This window comes from Pseudophryne corroboree, chromosome 6, assembly GCF_028390025.1.
Source record: "Pseudophryne corroboree isolate aPseCor3 chromosome 6, aPseCor3.hap2, whole genome shotgun sequence".
NCBI lineage: Eukaryota > Metazoa > Chordata > Amphibia > Anura > Myobatrachidae > Pseudophryne > Pseudophryne corroboree.
In genome coordinates, this window is record NC_086449.1 from 89,723,770 (window position 1) to 89,741,503 (window position 17,734).

The window sequence follows — 17,734 nt, forward strand, 5'->3', positions numbered from 1 at the left end:
GAACCTGGAAGAAGGGGACTATATGGTGTCTCTGGACATCAAGGATGCTTACCTCCATGTCCCAATTTGCCCTTCTCACCAAGGGTACCTCAGGTTTGTGGTACAGAACTGTCACTATCAGTTTCAGACGCTGCCGTTTGGATTGTCCACGGCACCCCGGGTCTTTACCAAGGTAATGGCCGAAATGATGATTCTTCTTCGAAGAAAAGGCGTCTTAATTATCCCTTACTTGGACGATCTCCTGATAAGGGCAAGGTCCAGGGAACAGTTAGAGGTCGGAGTAGCACTATCTCAAGTAGTACTACGACAGCACGGGTGGATTCTAAATATTCCAAAATCGCAGCTGATTCCGACGACACGTCTGCTGTTCCTAGGGATGATTCTGGACACAGTCCAGAAAAAGGTGTTTCTCCCGGAGGAGAAAGCCAGGGAGTTATCCGAGCTAGTCAGGAACCTCCTAAAACCAGGCCAAGTGTCAGTGCATCAATGCACAAGGGTCCTGGGAAAAATGGTGGCTTCTTACGAAACGATTCCATTCGGCAGATTCCACGCAAGAACTTTTCAGTGGGATCTGCTGGACAAATGGTCCGGATCGCATCTTCAGATGCATCAGCGGATAACCCTGTCTCCAAGGACAAGGGTGTCTCTCCTGTGGTGGTTGCAGAGTGCTCATCTTCTAGAGGGCCGCAGATTCGGCATTCAGGACTGGGTCCTGGTGACCACGGATGCCAGCCTGAGAGGCTGGGGAGCAGTCACACAGGGAAGAAATTTCCAGGGCTTGTGGTCAAGCATGGAAACGTCATTTCACATAAATATCCTGGAACTAAGGGCCATTTACAATGCCCTAAGTCAAGCAAGGCCTCTGCTTCAGGGTCAGCCGGTGTTGATCCAGTCGGACAACATCACGGCAGTCGCCCACGTAAACAGACAGGGCGGCACAAGAAGCAGGAGGGCAATGGCAGAAGTTGCAAGGATTCTTCGCTGGGCGGAAAATCATGTGATAGCACTGTCAGCAGTGTTCATTCCGGGAGTGGACAACTGGGAAGCAGACTTCCTCAGCAGACACGACCTCCACCCGGGGGAGTGGGGACTTCACCCAGAAGTCTTCCACATGATTGTGAACCGTTGGTAAATACCAAAGGTGGACATGATGGCGTCCCGCCTCAACAAAAAACTAGACAGATATTGCGCCAGGTCAAGGGACCCTCAGGCAATAGCTGTGGACGCTCTGGTAACACCGTGGGTGTACCAGTCAGTGTATGTGTTCCCTCCTCTGCCTCTCATACCCAAGGTACTGAGAATCATAAGAAGGAGAGGAGTAAGGACTATAATCGTGGCTCCGGATTGGCCAAGAAGGACTTGGTACCCGGAACTTCAAGAGATGCTCACGGAGGACCCGTGGCCTCTACCTCTAAGAAAGGACCTGCTCCAGCAGGGACCCTGTCTGTTCCAAGACTTACCGCGGCTGCGTTTGACGGCATGGCGGTTGAACGCCGGATCCTGAAGGAAAAAGGCATTCCGGATGAAGTCATCCCTACCCTGATCAAAGCCAGGAAGGATGTAACCGTGCAACATTATCACCGTGTTTGGCGTAAATATGTTGCGTGGTGTGAGGCCAGGAAGGCCCCTACAGAGGAATTTCAACTGGGTCGTTTCCTACATTTCCTGCAAACAGGACTGTCTATGGGCCTAAAATTAGGGTCCATTAAGGTTCAAATTTCGGCCCTGTCGATTTTCTTCCAGAAAGAACTAGCTTCAGTTCCTGAAGTTCAGACGTTTGTCAAGGGGGTACTGCATATACAGCCTCCTTTTGTGCCTCCAGTGGCACCTTGGGATCTCAATGTAGTTTTGGGGTTCCTAAAATCACATTGGTTTAAACCACTCACCACTGTGGACTTAAAATATCTCACATGGAAAGTGGTAATGCTGTTAGCCCTGGCTTCAGCCAGGCGTGTCTCAGAATTGGCGGCTTTATCCTATAAAAGCCCTTACCTAATTTTTCATACGGACAGGGCAGAATTGAGGACTCGTCCTCAATTTCTCCCTAAGGTGGTTTCAGCGTTTCACTTAAACCAGCCTATTGTGGTACCTGCGGCTACTAGGGACTTGGAGGACTCCAAGTTGCTGGACGTAGTCAGGGCCCTGAAAATATATGTTTCCAGGACGGCTGGAGTCAGAAAATCTGACTCGCTGTTTATCCTGTATGCACCCAACAAGCTGGGTGCTCCTGCTTCTAAGCAGACTATTGCTCGTTGGATTTGTAGTACAATTCAGCTTGCACATTCTGTGGCAGGCCTGCCACAGCCAAAATCTGTAAAAGCCCATTCCACAAGGAAAGTGGGCTCATCTTGGGCGGCTGCCCGAGGGGTCTCGGCTTTACAACTTTGCCGAGCAGCTACTTGGTCAGGGGCAAACACGTTTGCTAAATTCTACAAATTTGATACCCTGGCTGAGGAGGACCTGGAGTTCTCTCATTCGGTGCTGCAGAGTCATCCGCACTCTCCCGCCCGTTTGGGAGCTTTGGTATAATCCCCATGGTCCTTTCGGAGTTCCCAGCATCCACTAGGACGTCAGAGAAAATAAGAATTTACTTACCGATAATTCTATTTCTCATAGTCCGTAGTGGATGCTGGGCGCCCATCCCAAGTGCGGATTGTCTGCAATACTTGTACATAGTTATTGTTACAAAAATCGGGTTATTATTGTTGTGAGCCATCTTTTCAGAGGCTCCTCTGTTATCATGCTGTTAACTGGGTTCAGATCACAGGTTGTACGGTGTGATTGGTGTGGCTGGTATGAGTCTTACCCAGGATTCAAAATCCTTCCTTATTGTGTACGCTCGTCCGGGCACAGTATCCTAACTGAGGCTTGGAGGAGGGTCATAGGGGGAGGAGCCAGTGCACACCAGGTAGTCCTAAAGCTTTTACTTTTGTGCCCAGTCTCCTGCGGAGCCGCTATTCCCCATGGTCCTTTCGGAGTTCCCAGCATCCACTACGGACTATGAGATATAGAATTATCGGTACGTAAATTCTTATTTTTACAGGGAAGCTGCTGGCAACAGCTTCCCTGCTTTGTGGAACTTAGGGGGGGAAGTAGGAACCAACTTCTCAATTAGTTCAATGGCTCTGCTTCCACTGACAGGACACCATTAGCTCCTGAAGGGTACTGAACACAGCCCTTGCCTGGCTGCTACTCACTCCCACAGCACTGCTGCCACCCCCTAACAGAGTCAGAAGGCTGGTGAGTATTTACCGGAGACTTGCAAGATGATACGCTTCTAATTCTAGGTCATATCAAAGATTCTGCAGGTTACTTAGTTGAGGCTATGAAGGACGTTGGCTTACTGGGCTCAAGAGCCTATGCTATGGCGATTTCAGCCCGCAGGGCTCTTTGGATCCGCCAATGGAATGCTGACGCAGAATCCAAAAGAAATATTGAGGCGCTCCCCTACAATGGTGAGGCCCTCTTTGGTGAGAAGCTGGATGCCATGATATCAACTACTACATCTGGCAAATCAGCATTTCTGCCATCGGCAGCTACACCGGCTAGAAAAGTATATCATTCTCATACTATGCAGTCCTTTCGGCCCAACAAGTACAAAAAGGCTAAGAGTACCCCTTTTTTCACAGGAAAAGGGAGAGGAAGAGGTAGAAAACCTACAACACCATCAGGCTCGCAGGAGCAGAAGTCAGCAACTACTTCTGCTAAAACCACAGCATGACGGGGGCTCCCCTGCGGGAGTGCGATCGGATGGGGGCAGGGCTACTATTTTTCAGCCAGGTCTGGGTTCACTCAGATCTGGATCCTTGGATATTACAGATAGTATCCCAAGGTTACAGGTTGGAATTTCAAGACCATCCCCCATGCCGATTTTACAAATCAGCCTTGCCAGTTTCTGCTCTGGACAGCACAAATGTGCTGAACGCAATACACAAATTATGTCAAGACAAAGTAATTTCCTTGGTTCCTGCCGAACAAAAGAACCAAGGCTTTTATTCAAGCCTGTTTGTGGTGCCGAAGCCGGATGGCTCGGTCAGACCGATTTTAAACCTAAAATCTCTGAATCTTTATTTGAAAAGGTTCAAATTCAAGATGGAGTCCCTGAGACCGATGATTTCCAGCTTGGAAGAAAAGAAATTTCTGGTGTCAGTGGACATCAAGGATGTTTACTTGCATATCCCCATTTACCCGCCACATCAAGCATACCTGAGGTTTGCGGTTCAGGATTGCCACTACCAATTCCAAACATTACCGTTCGGGCTCTCCACGGCTCTGAGAATATTCACCAAGGTGCTGGCGGAGATGATGGTTCTCCTTCGCAAGCAAGGAGTCAACATAATTCCATACTTGGACAATCTCCTCATAAAAGCGAGATCCAGGGACAAGTTACTCCAGAACCTAGCATTATCCCTGACGGTACTTCAACAGCACGGTTGGATCATTAACTTTCCAAAATCACAGTTGGATTATCATTTCTGGGAATGATACTGGACACCGAGGTACAGAGAGTATTTCTGCCGGTGGAAAAGGCTCAGGATATCCAGAGCATGGTCAAACAAATTTTGAGACCACGAAGAGTATTGATTCATCAGTGCATTCGCCTGCTGGGGAAAATGGTAGCAGCTTACGAGGTGCTACAATATGGCTGATTCCATGCCAGGGTCTTCCAGTGGGACCTACTGGACAAGACTGCAAGGTTAAGTGGGGTCACTCTTGTGGTTGGCACCACTTAACCTCGCGGTCTACTGCAGACCACAAAGTTCCCACCATTGGATATAATGGAGCGCCTCTGCTCTACATTGTATCTACAGTGCGCCACCTGACTGACAGTTCAGGCGCACACAGCCAATCAGGAGTGTGCCATGCCGTGGCGCTCCCTGATTGGCTGAAGGGACCCTCTTTGACAGCAGTCACGGGGGCTCCCACCAGTCAGGGAAAGGGGATCCATGTGTAAACATGGATCCCTTTTCATTGCGTGGATCGGGTATTCCGTTTCTTTATTTTACCAAGTCCCTGGATTATAACTGTTAAGAAGAGGACAGATCTACCCCAGATTCTTTGTAAGTATAATTTTATTTAAAGGTACCCCTGAATTCTACTGGAGGAGAGGACCGACTGCTTCATGTCAACATAGGTAAGTATGTATGTATGTAAGTGTGCATGTATGTTTAATAAAATTTTACTATCACAGTGTGCGTGTTTTGTTTTTGTTTTTTTTTGCCCCCCCCGCGCGCGCATGCTGGTACTTGTGGTTCTCCAAGTACCAGCTTGCGGGGGAGTCTTGCTGAGACCTGTAGTTCTGCTACAAAAAAAATATTCTTTTTTTACACAAAAGGCTATCAGCCTCCCATCCACCGCCCTTGGATGGGGGGGACAGCCTCGGGCTTCACCCCTGGTCCTTGGGTGGCTGGAGGGGGGTACCCCTTGATTTAAGGGGTCCCCACTCCTCCAGGGTACCCCGGCCAGGGGTGACTAGTTGGTGATTTAATGCCAGGCCGCAGGGACCAATATAAAAGTGTCCCCCGGCTGTGGCATTATCTCTCTGACTAGTGGAGCCCGGTGCTGGTGTTAAAAATATGGGGGACCCCTACGTCTTTTGTCCCCCATATTTTTTGCACCAGGACCAGGCACAGAGCCCGGTGCTGGTTGTTAAAATATGGGGGAACTGCTGACAATTTTTTCCTCGTATTTTTACAACCAGGACCGGCTCAAAGAGCCCGAGGCTGGTTATGCTTAGGAGGGGTGGACCCCACGTAATTTTTTTCAGGATTTTTAACTCTTTTATACCCCTTCCCACTGATAAACATGCACGGATCTCACGGTAAAAAAAAAACAGGTCTATTTGAAAACTGCTTTTTTTTACGATTTGTATTTGTTCACGGCAGTGTTTGGCTATTGCTGGCAGTGATTGTGAATTCAAATTTTTAGTAAATTACTGAGTTGTATAAAATAACAGGTGTGTTTGACCGATGGTGTATTCATTCGTATTTTTTTTCTTTGCCTTCAAAAAAAAATATGAATGCCCTCATCACAGCTGAGATTTGAGTTTAGTAAATTCCCGAGATGACACTTTGATGAAAAAACACCAACTCAGTCAAAATCAGGAGCTTAGTAAATATGCCCCAAAGTTTCAGGGTTTCTTAATAAAATCCTTGATTTACATTTGATTCCAGAGCCACTGTCCTGTCTATGTATAAAATAAATAAAAAATGGGTCTTAACAGGGGACAGAGCAAGAGTGGTACCACTACTTACTGTGGTTGCTACTGTGGCTAGAATACATTACGCTATTCACAAATGTGAGTATACTCCTCTAGTACATGTATGACTGGTTACGGTATGAATGGTCGACCATGTTATGGTCGACAGTCATTAGGTCGACTACTATTGGTCGACATTGGCATGGCCGACATGGACAAAAGGTCGACACATGAAAATGGTTGACACATGAAAGGTCGACACATGAAAAGGTCGACATTAGTTTTTTTTTGTTTGTTTTTTGGTGTAATTTTTTGCATAAAGTGACAGGGAACCCCAATTACCTCGCATCGGGCAAGGTGCCTTGCTCTGCTACCGCTGGGCTCGGCATAGATTACCGTTCCCAATCGTAATCCACGTGGATCGTAAAGTATGGAAAAGTTCCCCAAAAGGATTTTTTTTTTTAAACTCATGTCGACCTTTTCATGTGTCGACCTTTCACGTGGCGACCATTTTCATGTGGCGACCATGTGTCCATGTTGACAATGTCAATGTCGACCAATAGTGGTTGACCTAATGACTGTCGACCATAACATGGTCGACCACCCAAACGGATACCGTATGACTATCTAATGCCTTGTATCACATCCTCTACCAATAGTGACATTATACACAATAAGAACCTCTATGTTTCAAATGATGAACAGGACCGCTCCAACCCCCACCCTAATGTCTATTCCTCATATGTCTTCCCCTCATTATGTTTGTATGGTCTTTGATGTTCTTGTATTGTTTAATTTTTCTTTTTTTTACATGTGCTAAATGTATCAGATATTATACAATCTTTCTACATGGACCTTTTTGTACTTTCATATAGAGATGAGCAGTTTGGATTGCTTTGAACACTGGGGATCTGAGTCCACCCGAGCGTTCCTGCCAGACTCGGATCCCACGTTGAGGCCGAGCATCATCTTCCTGGCGTCGGATTCTCGTGGGACTTGGATTACATATAAGGGACTAGGCGCCATTCCACTCAATGCACGCTGATGAATGCTGTGCTATACTCTGCTATAAATAGCTGTGCTGTGCCCACCCAGAGATTCCAGACTAATTGTGGTCTGTGCAGTACAGTGACTGTATATAAGGGCACGCTGCACTGTACTCTGCTGTTTAGGCTGTGCTCTGTCCATCCAGAGACTCCAGACTATAATTAGTGTTTATAGGGGCACACTGCACTATACTTTGCTGTGTCCATCCAGAGACTCCAGACTAATTGTGGCTGTGCAGTATAATTAGTGTTTATATGGCCACACTGCACTATACGCTGCTTTGTCCATCCAGAGACTCCAGACTAATTGTGGCTGTGCAGTATAATTAGTGTTTATATGGCCACACTGCACTATACGCTGCTTTGTCCATCCAGAGACTCCAGACTAATTGTGGCTGTGCAGTATAATTAGTGTTTATAGGGGCACACTGCACTATACTTTGCTGTGTCCATCCAGAGACTCCAGACTAATTGTGGCTGTGCAGTATAATTTGTGTTTATAGGGGCACACTGCACTATACGCTGCTGTGTCCATCCAGAGATTCCAGACTAATTGTGGCTGTGAAGTATAGTGACTGTACAGTATATAGGGGCATACTGTGCTGTACTTTGTTGATTAGGCTGTGCTCTGTCCATCCAGAGATTCCAGACTAATTGTGGCTGTGCAGTATAATTAGTGTTTATAGGGGCACACTGCACTATACGCTGCTGTGTCCATCCAGAGATTCCAGACTAATTGTGGCTGTGAAGTATAGTGACTGTACAGTATATAGGGGCATACTGTGCTGTACTTTGTTGATTAGGCTGTGCTCTGTCCATCCAGAGATTCCAGACTAATTGTGGCAGTGCAGTATAATTAGTGTTTATAGGGGCACACTGCACTATACGCTGCTGTGTCCATCCAGAGACTCCAGACTAATTGTGGTTGTGCAGAATAGTGACTGTATATAAGGGCACACTGCATTATACTCTGCTGTGTCTATTCAGATACTTGAGACTAATTATGGCTGTGCAGTATAGTGACTGTGTATATAGGGGCATGCTGCTGTATGCTGTGCTGTACTCTGCTGTAAATTGTACTGTTTGCTGTGCTTTAACCTAATGAGCTTTGTTCACATGCATCTATAAGCCATGTGATCCATGCAGTTTGGTCCAAGCTGCAAGTTTTAAAAATAGAAAAATAAAAAATAAAATATATATCTATTGTTTGTACTGGTTGGAATATTCAGAAAAATGAAACAAGTACATTAACAGAGGAGAAGGTCCTAACAGAACTCTCAAACTGAAAGTGGATAAATCAATGGGGCCAGATGAGATACATTCAAGGATACTAAAAAAGCTTAAAGGGGTGCTGGTAGCACCATTAACAGAATTACTCAACCGATACTAGCTACAGGAGTAATTCCAGAGGACTGGAAAAGAGCGACCGTAGTCCCACTGCACAAAAGTGGAAACAAGGAAGAGGCAAGCAACTACCAACCAGTGAGCCTTACATCAGTAGTAGGAAAACTGATGCAAACACTCTTAAAATAAAGAGTTGGAGATTATCTCAAATCCAGCAATTTACAGGGTCCCAAACAGCATTTAACTGTGTGACTAAAGTAATAGCTAAAGGCAGAGCCGTAGATATACCTTATCTAGACTTTAGTAATGCTTTTGACAATGCCCCACATCCCAGACTGCTAAATAAACTCAAAAGCTTGGGATTGGATACTAAAATGGTTGAATGGATAAGATCTTGGTAGCAGGATAGAAAACAGAGTTATAGTAAATGGAGTGCATTCACAGGAGGGAAATGTTACCAGTGGAGTACCCCAGGGATCTGTACTTCGACCAGTGCTTTCTAATATCTTTATTGGTGACATTGCAAATAGCATTAAAGGGAAAGTATGCCTTTTTGCAGAAGACACAAAGGAATGCAACAGGGTAGACATACCAGGAGTGGTAAAACAAATGATTGAGTATCTAGATAGACTAGAGAAATGGTCAACAGCATAGAAATTAAGGTTTAATGCCAAAAAATGCTAAATCACGGACTTGTGGGGTAATTCTGAGTTGATCGCAGCAGCAAGTTTGTTAGCAATTGGGCAAAACCATGTGCACTGCAGGGGGGGGCAGATATAACATTTGCAGAGAGAGTTAGATTTGGGTGGGTTATTTTGTTTCTGTGCAGGGTAAATACCGGTTGCTTTATTTTTACACTGCAATTTAGATTTCAGTTTGAATACACCCCACCCAAATCTAACTCCCTCTGCACATGTTATATCTGCCGCCCTGCAGTACATATGGTTTTGCCCAACTGCTAACAAATTTGCTGCTGCGATCAACTCAGAATTAGGCCCTTGGTTCTCAGAAATCTAAAAGCTAAATATAGTATTAATGGCACCATACTGGAAACTACTGAGGAGGAAAAGGATCTAGGTGTCACTATTGGTTCCGGTATGAAAGATAGATAGTGTCTAGTTAGACAGTCAATAATAATAATAATAATAATTTTATTTATATAGCGCTCTTTCTCCAACAGGACTCAAGGCGCTTTACAGACATCAAAAACAGTACACATGATACAGAGGATTTGAGTAATACAACAATAGACAAGCAACACAGACATAAAAGAAAAACCTTAAGCCCACAGAAAGCATAACGCAGGATTGGTGCAGGTATTTTGGGTAATGACTTCCAAGGGTTGTGTATTCCACCCTCATAGGTACCAAGTGCAGCAGCCATCTTGGGCGCTCCGCGTAGGATTACCCAGGGTGGAATAGTCTACCCCTAGAAGAGATGACACAAAATGGGGGTGATTTCAGAGTCCTACAGTTTAGAGTAGGGTTCCAACAAAACCACAAGGTCCATGTATTTTTCATCCCATCCACAAGTGTACCATATGGGGCAGCCATGTTGGGCGCACTTTGAAGGTTACACTGTGGGAGGTGAGCCATACAAGGCCAAGTTCATATATTGGAAAACTGATGCTTATGTAGTTGTATGATGTACCCTGCATGTAGGGCACAATGGAAAGGTGTGCAATCAGTGGAGGTAAACATTACAGGAAAACACATGGTGGGGTGGAAGCGAGCAATGAAGAGGAAAGAAAAACAAAAAAACAAAACAAAAACACAATAGCAGGTAACTAGTGGCAGAAGTAGGAGTGGGATAACATTTTGATCAGATCTTAGTACGGGTGGGAAGGAGAATGTGGGGGGCATACTCAGACGCAATGGTGATGTCCCTGCTGATCCTGGTCCTCTTCCCCCACAGTTCCCTGTTCATCTTGATGGTTAGGCCCAGGGGCAGACTTGATGTTCTCAGCCAGAGAGGTGGTAAGCCTGGTCTTGGTGTTCTCATGTTTGAGGTGAGGAGAGGCCACATAAAGTTCCAGAGTATTTAGGTTGTAATGCAGTCGTTTGTTATCATATTAGTTTGTTTGCCTTCTGTTTTCCTTCGGGTTAACACAGGTATAACACTGCTATTGATATTAGCTGCCACTTAATAACTAGCCACTTCATACACTAGCCACTGCAGCGTCCTAATAGGCCTGGCGTCCTATGCTGTACTGGTTAAGTAAGTCTCCAAACACAAGCACCTTGTGATTACAACCCCCTCCCCCACACAGCAACCCTCCTCCAAAAGGTGTAAATCAACTACCAAATGTGAGATCACTAAACCCAGTCCATCACAGTTTTTGCTGACTACAGATATTAATCCACTTAACAATTTACCAAATATATCCTTTAGCTAGAAACAGTGGTCAGCCCTCTGCATTAGTTACCATATATGCTTTAGCTAGAAACAGTGGTCAGCCCTCTGCATTAGTTACCTTATATGCTTTAGCTAGAAACAGTGGTCAGCCCTCTGCATTAGTTACCATATATGCTTTAGCTAGAAACAGTGGTCAGCCCTCTGCATTAGTTACCATATATGCTTTAGCTAGAAACAGTGGTCAGCCCTCTGCATTAGTTACCATATATGCTTTAGCTAGAAACAGTGGTCAGCCCTCTGCATTAGTTACCATATATGCTTTAGCTAGAAACAGTGGTCAGCCCTCTGCATTAGTTACCTGTTGGTGAAAAGGAGAGACAGGAGTCAATTCCAAGTATCAGCTGAAGATGCAACCAGTGAAACACAGGTATAACACTGCTATTGATATTAGCTGCCACTTAATAACTAGCCACTTCATATACTAGCCACTGCAGCGTCCTAATAGGCCTGGCGTCCTATGCTGTACTAGATAGACACCATATGTTAGATGGACATTAGGTCGACAGGGTCAAACGGTCGACAGGGTCAAAAGGACGACATGGAAAAGGTCGACAAGTCAAAAGGTCGACATGTCAAAAGGTCGACAGGGTCAAAAGGTCGACATGAAAAAGGTAGACACCATGTTTTTTGCATTTTTGTGGTTTGTGTGGATAGTTTTGTCATCTGGGACCCCCAATTATAGAAAGGCATACCCTCGCGGGGCTCGCTTTGCTCACCACGCTTCGGGCACGGTGGCTCGCTGCGCTCGCCACAAGGTTTATAACCAACTCTATGCCGACATGGATAGAGAAAGTATGAAATAATCCAAAAACATGTTACATTTAAAAAAAAACATTTGTCTATCTTTTTTATGTCAACCATTTTCATGTCGACCTTTTGACCCTGTCGACCTTTTGATCATGTCGACTTTTTGACCCTGTCGACCTAATGTCTGTCTAATGGCCCTCATTCCGAGTTGTTCGCTCGTTCTTTTTCATCGCATCGCAGTGAAAATCCGCTTAGTACGCATGCGCAAAGTTCGCACTGCGACTGCGCCAAGTAACTTTACTATGAAGAAAGTATTTTTACTCACGGCTTTTTCTTCGCTCCGGCGATCGTAATGTGATTGACAGGCAATGGGTGTTACTGGGCGGAAACACGGCGTTTCAGGGGCGTGTGGCTGAAAACGCTACCGTTTCCGGAAAAAACGCAGGAGTGGCCGGGGAAACGGTGGGAGTGCCTGGGCGAACGCTGGGTGTGTTTGTGACGTCAACCAGGAACGACAAGCACTGAAATGATCGCACAGGCAGAGTAAGTCTGGAGCTACTCTGAAACTGCTAAGTAGTTAGTAATCGCAATATTGCGAATACATCGGTCGCAATTTTAAGAAGCTAAGATTCACTCCCAGTAGGCGGCGGCTTAGCGTGTGTAACTCTGCTAAATTCGCCTTGCGACCGATCAACTCGGAATGAGGGCCAATATGTGGTGTCTATCTATTGACTGTCTAACTAGACACTGTCTATCTATCAAACGGATAGGGTTACTATTTCAGGTGACTTAAAGGCAGATAAGCAATGTAACAAAGTAATGAGGAAGGCTAGTCAGATGCTTAGTGGCATAGGGAGAGGAATCCACAGCAGAATGAAAGAAGTAATAATGTCACTGTATACAGTAGGTCATTGGTACGGCCTCATCTAGAAGAATGAAATTAATACATTAGAGAGTGTACAAAGAAGGGCAATTCAAATAGTGCATGGCGTACGTCACAAAACATACCCAGAAAGACAAAAAAATCTTAATATGTGTAGTTTGGAGCAGAGAAGGGAAAGAGGGAACATTATAGAAGCTTTCAAATATATCAAGGATTTTAACAAAGACCAGGAGGGAAACATTCTTCAAATGAAGAGAAATATTAGCTCACAAGGACATGCACCGAGACTGGATGGATGAAGGTTCAGGGGAAATTTGAGGAAAAATTACTTCACAGAAAGAGTAGTGGACAAGTAGAATAGCCTTCCATCAGAGGTGGTAGAGGCTAAGACAGTAGAGCAATTTAAGCATACATGGGATAGACATTAAGGATATCCTTACAAAGAAATAAGGATCAATAAGGTTTGAGGTAAGACTATGGTAAAAAATAGGGACAGACTAGATGGGTCAAGTGGTTCTTATCTGCCATCTCATTCTATGTTACTATAAGCCCTGTGATCTGTGCAGTTCAAACCGAGCTGCAAGTTTAAAAATAGAGTATATATATATATATATATATATATATATGTATGTATTGATTTTGTACTGGTTGGTGCGCTTTACTCAAGTGCACTTTGATCACGTGCATCTATAAGCGCTGAGATCCATGCAGTGTGTGCTAATCTTTCATAGATGTGCTGTAAACTGCTGTGTATTTGTGCCGCTGCTCTGCCACTTAGTAGCCAGCCAGCTCACTGCAACCTTTGGCCAATATTTTTGAAAACAATATTATGAGCTGTGAGGTGGTCAAAATTGACTGGAAATAACTGGAAATTAATGTTATTGAGGTTAATAATACTATAGGAACAAAAAAAGATGCCCAAATTATGTGATTTTAGCTTTTTTTGTAAATTTTTGAAAACAAATATCCAAATCCAAAGCCAGTCACGGTGATTTGGCAAATCCAAATCCAAAGCTGGACGATGAATAAGAGCCAAGTCTAAATCCAGCAAAAATGGTCCGACGCATGAAAAAGATACAACTACTTTGATATACTGTAGTTGTATCTTTTTCATCACAATAGACTCCAGATATATGAAACTTTAAATGATTTTGCACTGTAAATTTATACTGTTGTATTATGTACCTGCTACCATGCTATTGTGATTATCCGTACCATATATTCCCATATGCTTATAATTTTCTCTGTCTTGATAAACCTAATAAAGAGAGCATTTTTATATATATATATATATATATATATATATATATATATATACACTGCTCAAAAAAATAAAGGGAACACTTAAACAACACAATGTAACTCCAAGTCAATCACACTTCTGTGACATCAAATTGTCCACTTAGGAAGCAACACTGATTGACAATCAATTTCACATGCTGTTGTGCAAATGGAATAGACAACAGGTGGAAATTATAGGCAATTAGCAAGACACCCCCAATAAAGGAGTTGTTCTGCAGGTGGTGACCACAGACCACTTCTCAGCTCCTATGCTTTCTGGCTGATGATTTGGTCACTTTTGAAAGCTGGCAGTGCTTTCACTCTAGTGGTAGCATGAGACGGAGTCTACAACCCACACAAGTGGCTCAGGTAGTGCAGCTCATCCAGGATGGCACATTAATGCGAGCTGTGGCAAGAAGGTTTGCTGTGTCTGTCAGCGTAGTGTACAGAGCCTGGAGGCGCTACCAGGAGACAGGCTAGTACATCAGGAGGAACAGGAGGAGCACTGCCAGAGCCCTGCAAAATGACCTCCAGCAAGCCACAAATGTGCATGTGTCTACTCAAACGATCAGAAACAGACTCCATGAGGATGGTATGAGGGCCCGACGTCCACAGGTGGGACTTGTGCTTACAGCCCAACACCGTGCAGGACGTTTGGCATTTACCAGAGAACACCAAGATTGGCAAATTCGCCACTGGCGCCCTGTGCTCTTCACAGATGAAAGCAGGTTCTCACTGAGCGCATGTGACAGACGTGACAGAGTCTGGAGACGCCAAGGAGAACGTTCTGCTGCCTTCAACATACTCCAGCATGACAGGTTTGGCAGTGGGTCGATAATGGTGTGGGGTGGCATTTCTTTGGGGGCCGCACAGCCCTCCATGTGCTCGCCAGAGGTAGCCTGACTGCCATTAGGTACCGAGAGGAGATCCTCAGACCCCTTGTGAGACCATATGCTGGTGCGGTTGGCCCTGGGTTCCTCCTAATGCAAGACAATGCTAGACCTCATGTGGCTGGAGTGTGTCAGCAGTTCCTGCAAGACGAAGGCATTGATGCTATAGACTGGCCCGCCCATTCCCCAGACCTGAATCCAATTGAGCACATCTGGGACATCATATCTTTCTCCATCCACCAACGCCACGTTGCACCACAGACTGTCCAGGAGTTGGCGGATGCTTTGGTCCAGGTCTGGGAGGAGATTCCTCAGGAGACCATCCGCCACCTCATCAGGAGCATGCCCAGGCATTGTAGGGAGGTCATACAGGCACGTGGAGGCCACACACACTTCTGAGCCCCATTTTGACTTGTTTTAAGGACATTACATCAAAGTTGGATCAGCCTGTAGTGTGTTTTTCCACTTTAATTTTGAGTGTGACTCCAAATCCAGACCTCAATGGGTTAATAAATTTGATTTCCATTGATAATTTTTGTGTGATTTTGTTGTCAGCACATTCAACTATGTAAAGAACAAAGTATTTAACAAGAATATGTCATTCATTCAGATCTAGAATGTGTTATTTTAGTGTTCCCTTTATTTTTTTGAGCAGTATATATATATATATATATATATATATATATATATATACAGATTGGTGTGACAAAGACAGCACACATCTGACAGGGGTGTAAAACTGCAAGTTTGTGGCTGAAGAGAATCCAGGCCATGTGTTGCTGTTGGCCAGGGTTGAAAATCAGTTGATTGCAGGCATCTGTCAGTTTGTGCTAAACAGGTTTCAGACACAAGAAGCAATGCTCCTGATGGTGGACAAGCTGCCCAGATGGGGGCTACTGTTAGGGGTCCTGGACCTTAGGGTCCACTGGAGCTTGTGATTGTGCATTTTGAAGATTCTGAGAATCCTGATTTGCTGTACGTGACCCATGAATCCTGCACCTGCTTGTGTAACAGCCTGTGGTTGAAATTGAACTTATTTAGGATTTTAGATCTTTGTGATTCTTGTCACACATATATTTACAGATTTCTGTATGTTTTGTTTTTACTGACAGACATAATTGTCACTTATCTTCTATTGACTCCAGACCTAGAAGATGATAATACTAGATAATAACAATAACAATGAATCATGATCCAGCTCACCTTTGATGATCCTCACATTGATGCTGGGTGACTGCACTGTGGTGTTGGGGACTGTCCCGAGTTGTAAGGTAGCCTGACAGGTGAAGTCTTTCTGATTGTCACTACGACTAGCGGTGAAGTTATATATCTCTGTGACAGTCGTGGGACCCTTTGTGAGATCTCCATCGATGGCCTTACTGTAGATCTCATCCCCTCCTCTGGTCACCGATATAGTAAGAAAGCTGACAGGAGCCACATCATAAGCAGTGCAGGTGATACTGTGCGCTGTGCCCTCCTCTAGCTCCCTCTGCAGGTCTATTGTCACATTACTGGGCAGAGCTGGAACAAAAGATACAGCAAGTGAGGTCACACACTCTATAATGAAATTATTATACAACTTTACTATGACGACCTGGTTTGTTTTTTGACATATGAAGAGATGGAGTTTTATCCAGATAACAGCTTGTGACATGAAAACCATGTATAACCCAGCTGGGTGTGTCACAGGAGCCATTCAGCTTCATTGGCTTTTTAAATTAAAACACCCACAAGGGCTGCTTCAGAAATATACACGTTGTGAAGTACGTACCATAAGCCATGATTGTGATATTGGATATCTTTATTTCTCCATCATAGTCTGTATGAATGCAGGCTGCTCCCGATTTCTCCCAGTCATCCACTAGGACTCGATAGGACACCCAGTTTGGCCCATTTGTTTCATTGCTCTTTAATAATCTGGTTTTCAGCACAGGCTTGTCACAGGTGTAAGAGCAGTTTACCGTGAAGTGCCCTCCAAATGGTACAGACACTGTAGAGTCTTTAGTCAGAAGTTTCACTTCACACTGATCCTGGGACCTTCCTGCAAAGCAAGACAGAACAGGGTTTTTTGTTTATTTGTTTTTTTGGGTTTTTTTACATGTGAAAAAATTCTGATTATAGCCCCATGCATGTCTGAGCAATCACTTATTACCGAGTTCTGTCATACATCCATCAGGATGTCTTTGTGGGGGTATATTTACTAAAGTGCAGATTTATAGAAGTGGAGATGTTTCCCATAGCAACCAATCAGATTCTACTTATCATTTATCTAGCACCTTCCAGAAGATAATAGCTAGAATCTGATTGATTTGCTATGGACAATGTCACGACCACCGTCCGATTCTCCAGATACGCCAATCCGAGAATCGCTGTGCATGACTACTGGATTACTTTATAACCCAAAACTGCCACCAGCAAGAAGGTTTAGCGACTAAACGCAAGGCCGTCTTCGCTTCGGCCTACACACACAATTATTAATATGTCACAAAATGATAGCATGGACCATGAGGCCTTTGGGCATAAGAACACAGACCAGAACTAAAAATTAGATGTTTAATTTCAAGAATATCTTCAGAGCTTTAGTTGCAAAAAAAGAGTTACAAAAAATATGAGAAATATTTAAAAGTACACACTGCACACATACAATTGCAAATAAAACAAAAGGGAAAATAATTTCAGAAAACCTAATTTACTCAACAGCAGGCAAGCCTTCTGTGTGGAGGGATTTCACAATGTAAGATATATGGTGCATTTCCAGCTCTTGGCTGTTCCCTCAGAAATGAACAACACAGTATGTGTGAGAGGGGCAGATATAGCCCCCTCACAGCTGCAGCCCCTACTGTTTCCATAACCCTCTCAATGCTGTGTACCTGGGCAGTGAGAAACCAGATTTACAGTACTTTGGTTTCACTTTCAACAGCTGGCTTTC

General features: G+C 44.4%; 1 protein-coding gene across 8 annotated transcripts in view; it reads right to left on the reverse strand.

The window, feature by feature from the left end:
- Positions 1 to 17,734, reverse strand: part of LOC134936441 (intercellular adhesion molecule 4-like) — a 68,346-nt gene that overhangs the window by 14,596 nt on the left and 36,016 nt on the right. For 3 of the 8 annotated variants that reach the window (XM_063931470.1, XM_063931469.1, XM_063931471.1), the window contains 2 exons: positions 16,577 to 16,846; positions 16,009 to 16,326 (listed from right to left, as the gene is read on the reverse strand). In XM_063931470.1, the coding sequence (XP_063787540.1) occupies positions 16,009 to 16,326; positions 16,577 to 16,846 (588 nt within the window). Of the gene's footprint in view, positions 1 to 9,723; positions 11,303 to 12,409; positions 12,678 to 16,008; positions 16,327 to 16,576; positions 16,847 to 17,734 lie in introns of those variants that run through there. The other 5 variants (XR_010180493.1, XR_010180494.1, XM_063931474.1 and 2 more) reach the window with 5 other exon arrangements.